The following is a 20,289-nucleotide window of genomic DNA, read 5'->3' as shown; positions in this document are numbered from 1 at the left end:
TAAAACTGCTGTCCATTTCTAATTAGTTGACATTCAAAACACATAACCATAGTATCAAAGCTTAAACCTCAGTGGTGATTCCACTGGCTTTAACCACAACTTTTGCTCTAACAGTCATTAATCTCCTTTTTTTTGCTGAGGGAGAATTGTGTTGAAAGTAAAGTGCTGTGAACGAACTAGAAAGATTTTGGATGATTGTGCCAGCAAAAACGGTCCAAGCTCCTGTGGGCCTTCATATTGACACTTAACAATCATATGTCATATTTAAAACGTGACTTCCTCATGTGCTGACACGTTCTGGAGACGGACTGAGTGGAGTTGAGTCGCTGCAGTTGCAGGACAGCAGATGGCACCGCTGCGCCGTTCCGTGGATCCCGCTTGGCACAGAGACGCGTCCACGTTGTTCCCACTGTCTGCCTTCGCTCTCGTTCCCCTCCCTCCCTCCTTCCACGCTCTCTCTCCCTCTCTCTCTCTCTCTCTCTCTCTCTCTCTCCCTCGGCTTACAGTATACACCTATCTATCTTCCACAAGCATCAGCAGTCTCTCCATCAGTCTCCGCGATACGAGCGCTACTACGGCGCAAAGCATGGCATCTCTGCGCCCCGAAAACCCGGTCCCCGCCGCTGCGCACCTCTGCGTCTTTCTGCTGACCGCCTCGGCCTGGATGGCACTGCCGGGACCCGTGCGCTGTGACAGCGGGGCTTTAAACCGGCGCGGCGGGGAGGACCGTATGTTTGACATGGGCGGCGGAGATGGAGGCTCCCCGCCAGGTTTACCGACGGACAGTGACGAGGAAGCCGTCGGCGCGGAGAGCTCACCCCGCTTCAGGAGAGCACTGTCCCGGGAAAAACAAATGTCCCTGCTCAGCAGTTCGTTCGTGCTCAAAGGGGATGCGACCCACAACCAGGCGATGGTTCACTGGACAGGAGAGAACAGCAGCGTAAGTAGCCTTCCCCATCCTCATCCCGTCCCGTCACGATCCGCTGGTTCATGCACCACCTCCCACCATGCCCCTCTTTGTCACCTTCCACCATCCATCAGTCCAACCACAGCGCGCATCACCAGAAACAAGTTATTGTTCTCAGGAGGCAGCCGCTGCAGACGCACGCTGCGCGGCTCTCTGAGAGGAGGAGGCTTTTACGCATCCAGGTGGTCCAGCTGGACGCAAGGTGGATGCTGTCAGGCACCGGGCAGGACTTTTTAAACGTTTTCATGTCAGGAGCTCCACACACACACGCACACACACCTACACACACACACTTCCATTACATCACACGGTGTCCCTGCCTCACGAACATCTTGTTATTGTCTGTTAACACTGCGCCGCGCAGGGAAATCAAAGTGGAACTTAACAATATGTGTCCTTTGTTTGAACCTCCCTTCATATGAAACTGCAGTGAACGAACACATGCGTCATTTGACGTGTGTGTGTGTGTGTGTGTGTGTGTGTGGGGACCCCTTTAATGTTCAATTAGTGACCCGGGAGAGGTCTCCTGACCCCACTTTGAGAACCACAATAATAATCACTCACGCTACCGTGTGTGATAACATTCAGAGGGAGCCCAAGGACGCGCCTGTGAGCGCACAGAGCCAGTGTGGAGACAAGGAGCGTGCGCTAAACAGACAGCTCTGTGCTTGATTCAGTCTCACGAAGCCACGACTGAAATATTGATGGAGCTTTTTTTGTCCATGCGCTTTGTTTATCTGTGGATTTTTTGGCTTATAATGAACTGGATGTAGCAGTCTCCTTCTTTCCTACCTTTATCTCCAGTGTCTGCCTAAATAAAGGCACTACACTAGATTTCACACAGATGTTGTCTGATATCACAAAAAAAAAGTCCCACTGGGATTGAACGGTGATGTAAGAGCGGACAAAAATAGCACAACATGTGATCCATGCAGCCACTCAAGTGACCACTGAATTATATTATGTTCCTGTAGGAGCGTTTGAGGTTTATTTACGTGATTACATTGGAGATGAAGTATGAAGTATGGACATTACAGTTATTTTTCCCACAGGACGAGCAGCTACACTGTAAACAAGAGCAGTCTTTGTGATGGATATTGACAGACGCTGGGGGGGAGGCTGGAGTGGTGGTGTCTGGTGGGGACATCTCTTGCAGTCAGAGCCTTTTTGTCAGCGGAGCTGTTGCGTTGCTGTTTTACTGGCATGTGGCTGCAGGAAATAAAAGAAATCTGACAGCAGACCTATTTTACTCAAATCTTCTGGCGTTTCGTGACAAATTGTTGGTAAATAATGTAACATTTGCAGTTTTGTAGACTTATTGGATTACGGACAGCGGCGAGAGGGATTGAGTTTAAAACCCTTGTGGGAACCTTAACAGGTTTTTGAGTGCAGAACTGTTGGAAAAGTTGAATTTGAGTAGGGAGAACTCTTTGCCCAGTGTTGTTGTGTTTACTGCCAGAGAACCCGGATTACTCTCACAGGAGTGTTAAGGAGTTTGTGGCTGTCGGGTTTTTAGAACTCTGCGTCTTTAAAGTTAAGCTGAAATTCAAAATCTTTTCCTCACTTGTTGCCTTCGAAGGTCTAAATTATAATGAAACTGCAGTCATGCTGTGTTAAGGTGTTTTCTTCCAGTTTTCAAAAGAGGATAAAAGCAATTATTGGATCGCAACAGTGTTGCCTTTAAACATCAATCCATAATGCCGCCACACCTTCTCCTATCTTTTTTTATCAAGTCGTGTTATGTTCTTATGCTCTGAATTTTCTTTTCTTCTCTCGAAAATAGGGCGCTAGCAAGTAAGATTGACTTGCTCTCACCCTGAAAGTGTAAGCTATTTCCTACTAGACATCACTTACATTTACAATAGCACCTCTATTCAACAATGACTTCCGGTGTTTTGGCATTTAAGACTGGACATTTAAGTAGTAAAAGAAAATTTGACATTCTTCCAATGGACTCCGGCCTTTCTCGTGATGAGCCTCCCAGTCTACACCTCCTCTTTTTTTTGTCTTTTATAATCAAGGCGATGAGTCCTCAGGGATGCTAGTGCTCAAGCTCTGCCAGTCACAGGAACTCCAAGTTTGACTTATCCTCAGTTCACTTGGTGTGGGTATGTACTCCGAAAGGTCATTGAAACCGAGTTCATCTCAGCCTAATAAACACAGACAAATGGTGCCATTCAATTTCCCTAAGGCTGACATTTATGAGCGGTGCACAGATTGATGGGTGGGAAAAATGAATCTCTGCCTCCTACCTTGTTTCATCATTTAGTTTTTTTAGTCTTGGTGGTTCCAAATGTAAGTCGCTAATGAGAGGGTCAACAGTGTAGAGGACTTCAGTTGTCACATCTGTCTTGATGATGGGTAATCAATCATGTAATAAAGAAAAACGTTCAGATTTTCTCAAAACATAAATTTCACTTTAAGGCGATTCACCACATCATTGCATCGTTATTGTAATATGTGTATGTTTGTGTTCTGGCTGACTTCCATCTCTTACCAGAGTACAGTGTTTTGACAAGAGGATGAATTGTTCATCTAGTTTTATAGTAAAAGTGCTGCTGTAGAAAACAGCCCGTGTTCTCCCTGTAGCAGCGACGGCAACAGTCACTTTACTTTGGCACGCCTCGATTGGTCAATTGATGGCTCAGAGCCTTAAAGAGCTTTCACTCTAGCATTCTCCAGAGGTGTCCTTGAAGAGCAGAGATAGCTGATGAAGTGTGTGTTTGTGTGTGTATGTAAAAGGCTGTTTTAGACTAAGAGCATGCAGATATTCAAGGAAAGCTGGAAGAAAAAAAAATAAGTGGATGTGGCAGCTAGTACACAATAAGTGCAACAGTAAAACGCTCGCTTTCTGTTCAGGTGCTGGATCATCAGCATTATAAAAGAAAATCCATTACTGAAGAGGTCAAAGGTCACAGCCACAGCTACGTGATGATATTCATGAAGTCTAGACTCTAGACTTCAGAAATGCTCACTCTAGACTCTAGAGTGAAGAAGAAGAGGGAGATTTTCTATCATCTGTCATATTTTGTGTGTAGTAAACTCTGCATGTACAGTACACCTCTCTTTAAGTAAATAGGCAGCAGGCTTGTTCTATCACTCATTTACAGGCTGCAGGAATTCCCTTATCTCCATAGGCTGACAAGACTTAAACGTACCTTTGGTGTTCTAATAGTCATTACGGTGATATTTCCAACTGTCAGATGGTATTTTTAACAAGAATATTGTCTATTTTTTCAAATATTCAAGAGAAAATGTCCACGTTTCTCATACTTTCAATTCCAGCAACCGAATCCAGTCAATGTTCCTATAAATGCTTTGTTTGAGTTCATATTGTGAGTTCCTGTAGTACTTCTCTTTGTCTGTTCACTCGTTTGCTGATAATACTAAGATGCCCTCATGTTGACAACAGTAAACATAGAGGCTTTCAGGACCTAGATAACACGACTTTCAGCCCCTAGTATGCGTCCAAGTTCCAATAATGATCGTTCCTACACTTCCCATAATGCAAGTGGCAATCATCCTGTATTAAATGGCCGCGTCTTTCAAACTCTATTAACAACGCTGACCCTAATAATGACCCTAGTTTTTTAAGCAAAAAATCGGAGTCTCCAAACCCTGATGGGAGCTCAGAGAACATTATGCTCCTTTGTCAAGCTGAATACTACTCGGCATGATGAGTCGTATTACATACAGGGTTTAACATGCAGAGTATGTACAAATGATTTAATTATCACAGGTTTAAGGACATTTCAGGACACTAGGACCGCCACAGATGTAAACATGCATGCATGCATATGGAGACTGCGAGTCCCGGAAGACATTCTGAGGAAGGATATGAGGTTGTATAACATGATACCAGCCTTGTGAATGAAGAGAGCCTTCCCCTATTGAGAGTACTCTCTTTGTGCCTGTCTCTCTCTCTCTCCTCCTCTCTGAGTTGTTGACCAGCCTCAGGGAACTCTGAGCTGTGTTCGTCTTGCCTTCTATTTTTTCTCTCCTCTCTCCATGGACGTGAACAGCAGCACTCCCTGCGCACGTGTCTCTGATATGCGCATTGGGATATGGGCGAGGAAACAGCCCTCAACATTTAATAGGGTGCCTCTATTTTGCGTCTATTGATCGTTTCATGGAGACAGATCATGCATTGGTATTTTGCTCACCCCTTTTTTAAATTTGCGAGCGTATGTGCTTGCATGTGTGTGTGTGTGTGTGTGTGTGTGTGTGTGTGTGTGTGTGCCCCTGGCGGCCTGTCCCACAGTAGCCTAAGTGATTAATGAGCGGCAAAAGGGGCGCTGACAGTCCAAACTCTCGTCTCACCCTCTAACCCCAGAGGAGAATTGTGGGTAATTCATGCCACTTCCTGGTTTAAGAGAGAATATTCCCTGGATAGGAATACGTAAAAGTAAAAGAACACTGAATTTATGGACTCAAGGATGTAAAATATACAAACGGTATAAAAATATACGATTACCTAATCCACTGTGTGTAAAAGCATCAGTTGATAAGAACTGGCTGGAAGGGAAGAGGCCTGATACACAACCATACGGCTTATCGGGACCAAAGATAAAGTTATACTGAAATAATCTGGTCAGTCACATCATATTTATATTTAATAACACGATTAAAGTGTAACATACATCAACCTCTGTGTGATATTTGAGGGCCGTACCACACATTCGAGCCAGGAGATGTGATAAATTGCTACCTCTCTGGAGAGTTGACACCGCAGAAAGCATAAAACATGGACGTAGTCTCTATGACGTCACCTACAGTTTTCCAAAGAGCCGTTGTCAAGCTCAGTGCGGTGACTGTTGCTATAGCTACACCAGCTGCTCTGTGAGACTGTATTTAGGCTTGTTTGAACTAATGAGCTAACGTCAGCATGCTAACATGATCACATTACCAATGTTAACGTGCTAACATACCACCTTTAGGATGATTTCCATCTTAATTCAGCACGTTAACATATTTTAATTAGCGCTAAATACAAAGTTGACATCAGTCGAGGCTGATGGGAATTGGTCATTAGTTTTAGGTAGGTGTTTGGTCACGTACTTCAAGTTTGATTTAATGAAAGGAATCCCCAAAGTTCAACCCAAGGGGACTGTGAATATCCATATTTCATGGCAATCCATTCAATCGTTTTTGGGGAATTTAACTCTGTTAACTGGTGGTGATGTTATGAAAGGTTAGAGGCTCATCAAAGTTAATGGGACACACTGTCAGGGGACCAACCAACACATTTTGTGCCAATCCATCTAGTAGATGTTGATGGATTCACCCTCTGGGCACCCTAGATGTCTGTTCCATATTTCAGAGCAATCCATTTTTTGTTGTTGAAATATTTCACTAGAAATCAAAAATTTCAACCATTTGTTGGTACAGAAGAAAGTCAAGGGTCACCAGAAGGACAAGGAGAAGTCTGAAGGATTCATCCTGTGAGGACCATGAATCCATTCAGAAGTTGTTTCAATCAGAATCAAAGTGTTGTTGGACTGACGTTGACATTTTTATTCTACTAGCCAATGAAAAGTACATTTTAATGTTAAATTGTGAGACAGTGAAGGACAACATATGTCTGCTGCCATTGTTTTCTATGAAGCCTGTACTGTCCATATTGTGTTTACTGCCTCTGTGTGCTACTAGTGTCAACTGACTCATATCAAATTACACAATGCTCTGCGACGCTGCTTGAGCGTGTTGCACTTAAAGCAGCAATTCACGCCAGTGACTTTAATGGCAGCCTTCCATTAATTTTGTCCTTGTTATCGTTGTTGGCTGACATCATCAGTGTAAATATATGTCATCACAATTCATCCTCCTCATCTCTCGCTTCCTTTTCTTCCATCACAGTGGCAGACTGAAGGTTCTTTACAGTTATTTTTGCTTTCTATCAGTGAAAGATATCAGGTGATACCACCTTTTACCCTCACCTTTTCCTACATCTCCTTAGGTTACCTTGCCAACGCCACCTTCAGATCACAAGCATCGTTTTAGCCAATTATGTCAAAGGATTATCCGCCTGCAGCATACATCTAATCTAAACATGGCGTTGGTTGAATTTAAATTGAGTATTTAGAGGGAACCATAATGTTTTATAATAAGGTGCTTGGCTTTATTTGCATGGGAAATCATAGCTCATGCAGGTGTGTACAGACACACACACACACACACATAATCTGTAACAATACAGAGCCATGCTCGCTTTCTCTCTCTCTCCAATCACACACACATGAACACACTATCTAGGTCTCTAGGCTCCTGACTTAATGTGAAAGGCATTTGTTCACGCTTCACATACTGAACAGACAGTTCATTTGGCCCCTGGTTATTCTGCGGTGGAAAATTGTTTGCACATGTGAGGAGAGCCTTTCTCGTCATTTATCTTGTCTGCCCTCATTCATCCTGCTTAAAAAGACACTCCGAAAACCCGGATTGTAAATCATCAGACTTGTTTGCTTGGTTTTCCCCCCGTCTCCTTTTAATGTGAATCCTGCACCGTCTCCAAATTACATAGCACAGTAGCACTACATGGCCGTAAGGACACATCTAAGCACAGTTGAGTGTCTTTCCGCAACATCGGACGGCTCCTGGCTTCCTCTCAAGGATGATTGATGTCTGCCATCTATTATGTCATTGTGAAAGTTTGAAAGATAAATTGCTGTGATGTTATGTCAAGCAAATATTGGAAAATGCATATTTTCCAGTCAGGGGAATACTCAATACAATCCACCATATCAACACACACTAACCAGTCCTGCAGCATTATCCCTGTGTGCACTGAATATGTTAAAAACAATGATGGTTTTGACAAAATAACCAAATAGCCAAACTAGTGGCTAGTATGTTGGCCACTAGTTAGTTAACGTTTGTGGCACACTAGACATTAAATGACTTAAACACAGAATTAATTATTCAATTTTGCATCATTATTTGACTGTAACTACATTATTATCATCATGGACCCCAGGAATATTGTTTAGTTAATATCTACTATGCATTTTAAGCTCTGTGTAAGAGCTACACCAGTCTGAACGTAGCACAACCACAATAAAGGAGAGATGTTACAAAACCATTCATGTTCTGTTTAGACGTGAGAAACTCCATGTACATATATTTTATTTCCCTGTTAATGTGGAGATGTTTTATGTCTCAGGAGGATATTAATGTTAGAAAATTATGCAGCTAAGTAGCTAATCTGATATCCTAGTTTTCTGGTTAAGCTAGCCACCCTAGCTTTGTTGCTAAGTGCATGGAAATTGCTACAAAGAGCAGCTAATGTATGAAATCATTTCACGTATGTCATTTGTAGTTAGACATGCTGTTATATAAAGGCAGTACACAGACTTCATGTGGGGATGTAAATGTAGCACATTCAACAGCAATAGAAAACCACTGTGTCTTTGTTCATCTAAGGCTTTTCAGATGCTGTTTGGTGTTTTTTAAATTACGTGGCAGCTGAACCACTGTTTTTCTATGTACATTGGCTTATCTGCTAACCACACTAGCATCAGGCTGTGTGGTTTGGTAAAAAAACATGACTGTTTGAAACATACTGAACATACAGACAGGTGTTAGCATGCAGACTTTACTTTTTTTCCACCACGAAACTGATTAGACATTGGAATCCATTGTAACTGTTGTGAAGTTGACAAAGGCCTCAGTGAATGAATAAGCTTCTAGAGCCACCATTCAATCCTGCAAATGGTATTTGATACTTTAACATACATTTTCACTCTTTCTACTACTTTACTATATCCATGTTATAGATGAAGGGACATGAGTTTGAGGGTTTCAGAGATGTCACACCTCTCTTTCTCCGCAATAATCCTCTCTGCTGGGCATTTTAGTGTTTCATTGTCAAGACGTTGTGAGTGTGAATGAAAACTGATTTTTTTTTTTTGGACATTGTAACACATTCAAACATACACATGCATAAAATCCAAAAAACAAAAAATCAGTCTTAGTTTCCAAAAACCATATCAGTGAAATCTAATCATGCTACCTGGCACAGTAGAATGCAGATAGTCCTGACTGTGAAGGAAGACATGCATATATTCATGCCCAATGCGTTGGCAGGTTTGACACAGACAACAACAGCAAGTTAATTGTCTGAAACACAAAAGCACTGTTGCTTGATCGAGCTTATCCGCCGATAAGATCTCCATCCAAGGCCTTTCTCTTAGTGGTGTGGACTTGGTGCTGGCACGGGATCGCTCTTTGCTGCTTGGCACTGTGTAGCATTTGTCGCTTCAATGCCATGGTTGCCTTGCTAACAAGACCTTGGGAAAGTACGTGGAGCAGAAAGCTACTGTAGTGTTACTGTCTAATTCAGCGTTTAGTGATGCCAGGTAGATGCTGGCTGCCCGGCAGCTAAATAAAAGCACCGAGACGTGTTTGTCTTACAGGTTGTTCCGAGGCTGCTGGCAGCGTTGCTGAGAGATTGTTGTCTGTTTGTTCCTGCAGTGCTTTGTGTGTATGTGTGTGTGCTCCATCACTAACTGACTACCTTCTTTTCCTCTCTGCTTCACAGTCCGCAAGGTGGAATACCCTTAAGGGCAAAATTACTCAATAAAAGTGTTCGTCGTTGTGCATGCCTGTTTATGTGTTTGTGATGGAGCTGAGGAGACTGGTTACCAAGCGACAGCCAAAACAACCACTTGGCAGGCTGTGGTTCACAAGAACACCCTCATCTACTTGAACATCCCAGACATTCTCTGAACTTAAATTCTTTTGTTACGTTGTTACAATGTTCCCAGCATGCCCCCCCACACACACACACTTATGTTGCCCTGGCAACCCATACAGGAATCCTGTTGGGGTCTTCCAGTGGTTTGGTTCCTGATCTGAATTCAGAGTGGCCCCTCGCCTCTTGCTCTTCTCCCAGGTCCTGCATATTTCATGTATAGCTCCTGCATAAATATATGCCAGTCATGTTGAGATTGTCAGGTGCAGTCCTTGTACCTCCAAGTGTCAAATTTCAGGAGTGAAGGAAATTAACCTGTTGGGCTGACCATCATGCATTTTTGGGTTTACTCAATTTTATTTTCTATTACTGATGCTTTTGCCTGCTTATTAGTCTGTCCAGTGCTCATCCAAGTGAGTGCAAAACATCCTGACAATCACTGGCCAGACTGCAATGAAATTTAGTAACCCGGTGATGTACCTTGGGCTGCCACATAAGGCCAGTTTGATCAACAACCATGACATGGTATCTCTGAAACTAAGAATTTACCAGAAATGTGACACTTCATTGATATTCTTGTGACCTCCTGATCTTTCCTCTAGCAGCATCATCAGGCCATATCTCCACCTGGAGATAAAAAATATCATTCATAATATCATATGATGGCCAAACTGCCATGAAATTACCAGTGTATTAGTGTTCATTCATGTTCTTCAGAGGATAATCCCTTTCTGTTTAAAACACTCCATAGGGTTTCTTCATGTGCCTAGATCAGGCCAGTATATTTTACTTGTCCTCAAAACAACATCATTATGTCTGCCATGAAATTACCTGAACATATTCATGCTCTCCAGAGGATAACATTTATTTTTTTAACACTCAATCTAATATACAAATTAACATGAAATTCACAAGTCATATCTTTCGGTATAAACGTTTAAAATAACTAAGATTGAAGCTGAAAAGTTTTCACCTAACAATAATGATATTTAGATACATACTGTATACAGGCTTGCAATATTTGGCTCTGCTAAAAGTTAATATTTGTTACGTGTGTGAGGGGGTGGTATTAGATGTGTGTGTGTGTGTGTGTGTGTGTGTGCCTTCCTGCTTGCAGCTACTATAGGAGCAGTGGGAAAGCTGTCCCTATAGAGCTCCTCAGGGAGTTGTGAAATGCGGCCCAGCAGGGTTTCTCCAGTATTTCACCTTCACAGCAACACATTTAGAGATTGGATCTTCTTCTCTAGGCGCTAAGCTATTCCCCACTTTCTATCAAACCCTCCCCCGCCTCATCTGAACCCCACCTCTCACCGGGAAACCTGGGTATTTTCAGTTTCCGTCTTAAGCCAATTGCACAACAACAGCATGAAGTCTTCCGCGCAAGTCGGGTGTCAGAGGAGAGAAATGGATCCAGATATGAAACGGATTGTCTTGGCGTGTGATTGTCGGAGGCAAAAATACACAGCAAACACACAACGTGGTTGCATAACACTTTATTTATATATTCATGATATCATATCAGAACATATACCCATGGATTTACTAAGTTGCAATAATAAGGATGCATAAAGCCACACTTGCATAACACATTTATGTTTTTATCATCAAATCAGCCACTTAACACTGATTTTAGATCAGTTAACGGGACTCTGTTCATCTGAAAAAGGTATTTTCAAAGAAATTCACATACATTTCTATGCATATGTCATGTATTTTGTATAAATAGCCTGTTTGCTGATTGCATCATCACGTATACAGTATTTAATAAATTACTCTTTCATGCAACCATGAAGGGTTCTGTTTTTATCTCAAATATTGTTTCATCTTTCACCCATTCGCATAAATCATATATTTTTCTTGTCTAAAAACCTCTTCAAACAGTCCCTTGTTGCTTTTAGCCAATTCCCAGTCACACTTCCTGTGAAGTGAACAGTTAATTAGCTGTTTGTTCATTTGATTCCGAACAGGCTCTTTCTTCTTCACAGGTAGGAAAAAAAAAACAGTTCAAATGTTCTTTGATGATTCCATATGAAACCGTAATCATCAAGGTAAATCCATGTCAGCAAGGTGCTAAAAAGAGCTTTTCTAGCAGTTTTCAGAGAACCATGAAGGGTTTTGCTTTGTTTTAATAATAAAGAACCCGTGTATGGTTATTTGGAGAACCCTGTTTTGTGAAAGTCTGTAGTTATTCTAAGTTCCCAGCTGGTTGAACTGGAGCGCTAACCCAGACTCAAACTCAGCCCTGTCTGGAGTTCAAAGGCAATTCTGCCACCCAAGTTCTACCAGGAACGATGTGCTCGATCATTGTGCCAACCTCACACACACACACACACCTACACACAACGCAAGGCGACTCAAAGCGGTAAAACGGGAATTAGCATGTGTTGATGGATGAACGTGAAGCTTGCCAGTAATAATTTCCCTGGAAAAAAAAAAAAAAAAAAAAAACACAGAAAAAATGGGCTGAATGTTTGTGACTCATGTTGATAGCAATGAGAGCACCGGAGGATCAGGGGAGGGGTGGCGGCAGCGGCGGCGCTGGTGGTGGTGAGTGTGTGGGAGGGGGGAAAAGGAAAAAGAAAGGAAAAGCAATAACTCCACTCCAAGGCTAAACTCAGCGTGTTCCTTGGGTGGGTTTTAACAAACGTGCTGTCAGAAATGGCGGTTGTTTTACATGAAATAGACGAGGCCGTGCGCTGTGATCCGACGCTGGCAACAATGTAACGTAACTCCCAGACTGACTCCCCACCTCCATCATCTCTTTCTCTGTCTCCCTCCGTGTCTCTCTATCTGCTTTACTTTTGCTTGATTGAAAGGAGACGTGTGCCTGCGAGCGAGAACAAAGATGCAAAGCAGCAGCAAATTGAATTATTGTTTGGAGTGCTGCTTGTCACAACAGCGGCGTCAGGTGATTTCAGTCTTCAGCGGCGTAAAAGGAGAGACAAGGGCGGCTTACACAGATGAGGTGACAGGCGGCCGCTGGGATGCTAAAAATAGAGCTAAATGGGAACTAAAGGGCTGATTATGTGGTTTTTAAAAATGCAGGTTAGTAATTTGAATGTGAGCTGTTCAGGTATGGATTCATGCACAAGCATTTCTTTTGAATAAGTCTGAAGATAGAAAGCGCTGCAGGCTTGCAGTAGTCGGGAAGATGACATCAAATTAGTGGAACTTTCTTTACGCGAGAACAGAACATGTAGATCATTGAAAATATGGAATGCAAATAAATGATAAGAAGAATGAACTGAGAGGAATGTAACAGATAAAAAAACAGCATCAGGAAAAAGAAAAGCTGTAGTAATGCTTCCACTTACACATGCCTCCGCTTCAGATAGACCAAAGAAAGGAAGCTTATGAAGTGTAAGGGTGCATACAGACAGGATCAGGTGCTGCAGCGAATCACTGTAGGGTTGTGCGGTGGTGTGTGGGGGTGGGGTTGAAGGGGGTGAGGGGGTGCTGTTGGGGTTGTGTCTATATGTGTCGAGTTTAACCGCTGTGAAACTCAGAAAATAACTTTTTTATTTTGCTGATTTATCAGCTTTCTTAATGCCGGCGCTCGCTCACTCTCATTCACGATCTGTGTCGCTCAACCAATGCTAACTCTTTCTTAATGCCCTTTCTCTCTCTCTCACTCTCAAACCATTGGACAAAAAACCAAAGAAAACTTCTTTATGTCACCATTTTTCAGATACAGATTTAGAAGAAGGGTACATGAAATAAACAAAGCCAGAACACAACAGGCAGAACATATATCCTCCTCGATTGTCTGAGTTTCAGTGACTGTGCAGGGGTTTGACTGCTCTGATCATCTGATTGGTGGTTGCAGCATGAGGTCGGGGCTGGATCTGGCTCAACTCATTCACCGCAGGTTGCTGCGATTTTTGGCGGACACCCCAGGTGGCAGAGTTGCAGCCAAAACGGACGACCACCACTCAAATGAATGCAGCCTACGGGTGTAGAATGGGTGTATGGAACCACACCATTTCTGTGTTTAAGTCACCCCCCTCACGGATAAAACCTCCACAGAGTACATGTCAGTCAGCCAACTGACATGGAATATTGTGAGTGCAGAATATGTACATGAGCTCTGAGCTCGTCCCACAATCTTCCAGGATTGGGGAGTGATGATATTTCTGTCGAGGGGAATGTAGACTCAGTGGAGGATATACGATTAACAGCAGCAGTAGCAAAGAGTGACAGCATGACTTTCAGGTGGCAGCAGACTGCCTAGAACAAAAAAAAAGCAGAGGGTGTGTTTGAAACATGTAGCAGTTGAAAGAGTACGTCATGTGAGAGCAGCAGAGTCGAGCTGATTGTCTTGACTGGCTCACAGACTTGCTCGCCATGCTTGCAGCTCGGTGAGGTTGTACTTAGAAACAGCAGTGCTTTGAATTATATGCTAAAACCAGCTTTCCAACATGCTCACATGCCATGCAATATTTCCCTCAGGATTTTGTGAGACTGTGGCGGGTGGACCTAGGACTGTCTAGGGTGTTTCGGAGCCACACCACTGGCATTGAAATGCCATGTTGGTTCTTAATTCAACACTCTCATCTACTTTTGCCACTACCGCCTTTGTTTGGTGTTAGGTATGACACACTGACGGTATAACCAATGAACAGTACATCTGTGATGTTACCCACAGGTGTCTGAAGAGCTGTTTTGAAGCTCAGTGTGGTCATGTTGGCAGACCTGCCTCCTCCGCCTCCCGGCTAAACTAAAAAATCAGCAAAGACGTGGATCATTGGTTGACCTGAGGCTGGTTTGAGGCAGACCTTAAACAAGCCATCTGTAATGACACCTACCTGTCAATCAAAGCGGCCAGGCTGTTAATTCTGCATAACTTTAAACCTTAATATAATCTGAACAGGTGAGTTGTATATAAATTCACCCTCAGTACAGTTGTCATGAACGGGGAAATTAGCTACAGAGACCAAAACTGTTTTTTGTACCAGACTGTAAACATGTTTATTTCTGCTCTGAAGTTGGACATTTTAACGTTGGGACTTACGGAGACTGACTGGAGCCAGCCTCAAGTGGACGTTTGAGGAACTGCAGGAACTGACCATTAGCTCATAATGGCTAATTTTAGCTAATGTTAGCAACCTTTCCTTAGATATTAGAGCAGACAATTTGTTGACCTCGTGACTCTTGTCTCATAATGCTCCAGCATTAGAATAAGAATGTACAGCACACACACAGTCAGACATAATAGTCTCTCTCCTGTCCCGCCTCATTGTTCATGTCCGTGCGTCTTCTCAAGTGCCGTCATTGGTGGTCATTCTTCAGTGAAGTAATTCCACCAAAGCAACAACCCGCCTGCGACAGCCCTGCTCTGGGAAAAAGAGCCATTTGATCCCTCAGTGTCCTCTGTGGCTGAGCAGGCCGCATTGTTATTGCAATGGAACTTTTTTTCCCATCCGAGAGAGACAGAAGTAGGAAGACAGACAGACAGAGAGAGAGAGAGAGAGAGAGAGAGAGGGTGGAGGAATGAAGGATTGTCAAAGCCTCTTTGGAATAACGCGTGTAAACACAGGCAGTGCATCACTCAGGTAATGAGATTCTCCACTCTGTCTAAATCGAAAGCCCCTCAGCACCTGAGGAGGACAAACAAACCCCCTTTCCCAACGCTCTCTTTGAGAAGAAGCACACACCTACATACACATGCGTGCTCAACATATTTCCCTGTTTCTTTCTCCCCTCCATTCCTTCCTCTCCTGCTCTCCCCTCTGTGAATTTAGACAGGCTGTTTGTATGCAAATATGTCATTTGGAAGACCCCCATGCCAAATACACACACACACACACACACACACACACACACTGACTCACAAACAGAGAAAACCCTGTAGAGGTTCAGAGCTGGCGTGCTGAGGTGAGCAGCACTCCAGCAGAGCAATATAGGCCGGCAGAGGAAAGCTTGTTTGATATATTTTTTTAAAATTTATTGTGTGTATTCAACAACAGGCCCAACTGGTTCTCTCCTCTCTTTCAGTGGTTAATCCCCTTTTTCATTATCATCCTTTTCTTTTCACTCGCCTCTGAAAAACAGCTTAACAGCAAACTCAAAACATGAGTCCATTTCCGGAGTGTGGTGTGTCTTTCTTTGTCCGACAGTGATCTGTAAAGCTGCTTTTGCTAAGAAGTCCATGTTGTTTTGTGAAATGATTGATGGCCACTGTTGGACGTGTCTGTGTTTCTGAATGTCAAGGTCTTTGTGATGTAATGCACAGAAACATATAGCTCTACAGTTCGACTCATCAAATCAGTCAAAAGAAGTTTATCAGGACAATAAAAATCAGATGTCTGACAGTAAATGTCACCCTCTGCCAATATGGGAGATTTCCTGTGGGGAAGTCTCAAAACCTTTGGAGGAAACTTCACTAGGACGAGGCACGCACTAGAAGTTTTTTAGAGGTCATGATGTTAGCTATAGGTCTAATAGCAAGACCTAAATATCAAACAATTCTGATAATGATTAGATGTCGGAGGCAGTGAGGAGCATGGGAGAGTAGCCACAGCAGAAGGGAGTCCATGATGACCCTCCAAACGAGCCCATTCATAAATCAGCCAAATCCCATGTCCTATAATCTGGTACGAACATGGAAGAACATAGAAATAACTTTGAAATTCAAAGGTTTCTCAGCAATATGCAGCAAATACTCTTCAGTGTGAACAGTAGCATGAATCAGCTTCTGGATAAAATATCATGATATAAAGTGAACCTTGAACAAAACCATGTTTTTGCCAATTTTAAACATTTCAAAGCTAGACTCACATCACATAAAGGCTTGACCATTTATTAAAGCATCTGCATTGTAGAGATGATAATTTAACTCTACTCAAAAGTTCTCAAAAGTTTTTAACAAGTATTTAAAACACCTGATTTGTATGAATGAAGCTTAAACTCAAGGGGCATCCAGGTATCTAGGTAGTTAGTAAAGCATCTTGAACTTCAAAATAGTAGATCCACTCACTAGCTTTTTGTAGTGTTTCTTCTACTAAGAAACACTAGTAGAATTGGTTTAAACTAAAAAAAACAATCGAATTAAGCTTGGATACTTAATGTAAATGTATATTTACCCAGTCAGTTTAAGTAAAAGTTGATGTTGTCATGGTTGCAAAGTGTCAGTGAAAGAGAGCACTTGTCAAACCTACCGCCTACTTGAAACGAGAGTAACCCTACAATTAGCAAAGCACCATTCGTGCGCTGGCTTTGTGAGGGTTCTGCAAAGTTGTTTTGGACGTTACACTTGTGAGACCTGTTTCTTGAAATACAAGACCTACTTTATGTGACGAGCACTGATGCTACCAAAATGATTAATACTAACAAAGTCGTAGATTTCTGCAGTAATGACATCATCTGTTAGATATTTGGTTACTTTTGGACCTGACCTTGTTTCTGCAGCCTGTGCACTGTAAAGTATACCTCAGTCTGAGTCACATCAGAACAGGAAGTTCTTTAGTACACAAACTGATGATGAAACATCACACTGTATCCGTCCTCAATGCATGCGCGTCCATGTATGCGTGTTGCCGTGTCACTGTGTCCGTCTCTGTTAGTCCCATTTCAGTGGCCCATGGAAAGAGGACATTCTTTTCTTCAGCGTTACAGCCTTGTTAAACCCGTTCCCCCCGCTTCCTCCCCTGTTAAACCTCATCTGTCTCACACAGCCCTTTTCTCAGATCCATTCCTCCTTCTCCAATTCTCCAGCTAGTGAAAGACAGTCAGTCACTGGCCATTCAGAAGCAAAGGAACACAATGTCAGATGGGTGTAAATAAAAAGTTCTCTTTGAGGCTACTTTTGATTAAGCGTGTTTGCATACTTCAGCTCTACTCCAACATCAAATGGAAAAGATAAAGTGAACTTTTTTCACCCTTCTTTCTTCCTCTTTCCCTCATAAATTCTTTTACTGGAATTGGCCTCCAACATGGCTGCCTTTTGCCAAGAAGTTGCCTTATTTCCCAGTCAGCTGCCGCCACTGGCCCAACGCTCAGCATGTTTTGACACATTGGGTGGGGAGTATGTGTGTTGTAGAAAAGGGGTGTTATGGTTCTGGCTTGTGTCCCTCCCCACATCCGTCACAATAGCTGCCAAATTCTCCATGACCTCATTCTCATTAGTACTGCTTTAACTACAAAGGTTCATCGGCGAGGAGCACCGGTCCTGAATGGACGACGCCGGCTGCATTTCTAAAAAGGGTTGGAGAGTTTTGGTCGCCACGGAAAACGTGGACAAAGTCTGCTCGTGTGTAAACATGGTGGATAATTATGCGAGCCGGTCTGTCGTCTTAGCATGAGCTGCAGGACTCCTCGAAGGTTTCTAGAATTAATTATGCTCGGCTGTGGACGCACTCACCAAATTTGAGAAGCGGTGCACCTCGGAGAAATGCAGCCATGTGGAATGTTTTTAACACAGATTTCCCATTTTAATTAATAAGTTGTAGCTAGAGGCTGACAGCGGGGATGTTGAGTCAAGGTTTGCAGACAAACAATTTAATAGGGGGATAAGTCTGTCGAATGCTGTGAATGCAATGCCTTTCAGACATTCTATTCATTTGCCTTTAACTGTCATACACAAGAGTGATATGAAAAACCAAACCTGCTAACCTGCTTTGAGATACTGCATCAGAGCATCCACGGTGCTGAGGTGATGGTGGTGTCTCTGTTGTTTCAAGTGTTATGGCTTTTGGAATTGAAAATTAGGGCTAAAATCTTCTTACAGTACGTGTTTCTAACCTTAGGAGACAGTCGAGATAAAAAGGGAAATCATCAGGCCCACTCTCGGGTACAGAGAAGATAAAATGACAGATGATGAAAAGGTTCCCCTCTTGAAAATCTCCCACCCAGAGAGGGGATTATCTCTCCGGAAATATCTCCATCTTCAAGCCTCTGCAGTTCCTATCTTTTTTTTCCTTTTTTGGGGGGGAAATCTTCACATTTCCCTCTGGTCTTGTCTGATTTTACGCTCCGTCACGAGAAAGCCTTACCTTGGGCCGAAATCCATCTTGACTACAGGTGGAGGCAGACACTCGCCTGGACTCCTGACATGCACCTCTTTCCTCCTGACCCATGACCCCACCATATGCCTGAATATGCAAGATGACGACGCTGTTTAACAATGCAGATCTGGCACTGTTAAACACGGCGGCGTCATCTGCGTATGCAGACCGTCGCTGATGGGAAGAGTGAAAATGCAGGGATGGAAAATAAGCAAAGCACTATGGGGAATTTTGGAGGGAACGACCTTATTATGTGGGTGACGCTTGCTGTGTGAAATGCCGATTGGCTTCAATTAGCCCGTTGGCACCTTGGCAACATGTGTGTCCCAATGGTGCCACATCCATTACTACCACGATGATTTCTTATCTGTCTGGCAGAGGGAATTATCTTGAGATAGATATGGGGATGGGATGCATGATGTTAATGATGCCGAAAGGCAGCAAACACCTGCAACAAATCCACATTACTGTATGATAGTGGGGGGTGGGTAGGACAAAGTGTATTTTAGGAATGGGATGGAAAATGGAGTTGAGAAGGAAGTGGATTGCCTCCCTTGTGTCGCCAGCTGCGAAGAAAGCGTTAATCGGTGAGTTGTACAAGAGCATTGATATGCAGATGAATTTCCCTCACGCCACAGGGAAGGGTATAACAAATAAGTCAGGGCTGTGGACCGAAAATACTCGCACATTAACTGTTTTTTCCCACCGTTGCTTGCTCCGCCTCACATTCTTATATTTCGCTCTGCTCGGGCGCCATTGTAAAAGACGTCCTCCGCTTGCTTTTTCAATTTGAGACACAATTCACCGGGCGAGATAGAGCCCCGTGTCAGGGTACAAATCATCCCAGTGTGTCGAAGAAATTGAATTTCCCCATGAATACGTGATTGGCTGTGATGTGGCCCCCAGCATCCGTGGCGGCTAATCCTCCCGAGGTGGGGTTCGGTGGTGGGGTGTGCAGGGTGTGCGGTCAGGACAACGGCAACGCTGGGTCGCGACAGCTGCGTGGGCAAGCGTGCACACACATGCCTTGACACACACACACAGGAAGACACACCTATGTGATGACACGCTTATGTGAAATGAAACCCCAGAGAGCCACAATCACATGCTCGCAGCAGGTCTCCGGCAGCTGCCTGTTTGTGTGTGACTTCAGAGCATGCTGCGTGCAATTACAACCTGCTGTGTGCGTGTGTGCACTGTGTTTATCAGTGTTCCTGTCTGGTTGAATTTTTTTGCCGCTCCGTATGCCGTTGCCCTCTCTCTCCGCTGTCACATTTACAGACCACTTGTGGGCCTCTGTAGTGTAACACGGCAAAACTTCAGCATCACGCCTGTCATCAGCTCTCATGCTAAGAGCCTCTTGAGTTCAGCCTCTTCTGTCTTTTACACAAAAGAAGCCATCATTTGCTTTGTCGCCCGTGCTCCACTGCAGCGGGCTGATATAATTTTCCCATGTATTTCAGGAAACAGTAATGAGCGTATATCCAGGCGAGCTAATGCCTATCGGGCTCGTCTCCCATGTCAGACAATGGCTGGTGGATGAGTCATTCAAACACAAGTGCATATGATTGCACGGGCACATACTAACCTCATACACACACGCACACATAAACAATGAACACACAAAGCAG

The 20,289-nt window shown here is 43.5% G+C and overlaps 1 protein-coding gene across 3 annotated transcripts in view; it reads left to right on the top strand.

Moving 5' to 3' along the window:
• The first annotated feature begins 503 nt into the window (after window positions 1-503).
• sorcs2 (sortilin-related VPS10 domain containing receptor 2) overlaps window positions 504-20,289 on the top strand; it is a 326,326-nt gene continuing 306,540 nt past the window's right edge. For all 3 annotated transcript variants that reach the window (XM_027288043.1, XM_019270716.2, XM_019270713.2), the window contains exon 1: window positions 504-940. In XM_027288043.1, the coding sequence (XP_027143844.1) occupies window positions 587-940 (354 nt within the window). In that variant the 5' untranslated portion in view covers window positions 504-586. The remainder of the gene's footprint in view (window positions 941-20,289) is intronic.

This window comes from Larimichthys crocea, chromosome XIV, assembly GCF_000972845.2.
Source record: "Larimichthys crocea isolate SSNF chromosome XIV, L_crocea_2.0, whole genome shotgun sequence".
Classification (NCBI taxonomy): domain Eukaryota; kingdom Metazoa; phylum Chordata; class Actinopteri; family Sciaenidae; genus Larimichthys; species Larimichthys crocea.
The sequence above is the reverse complement of the archived record's forward strand: the minus strand, read 5'-3'. Positions and strand labels throughout refer to the sequence as shown.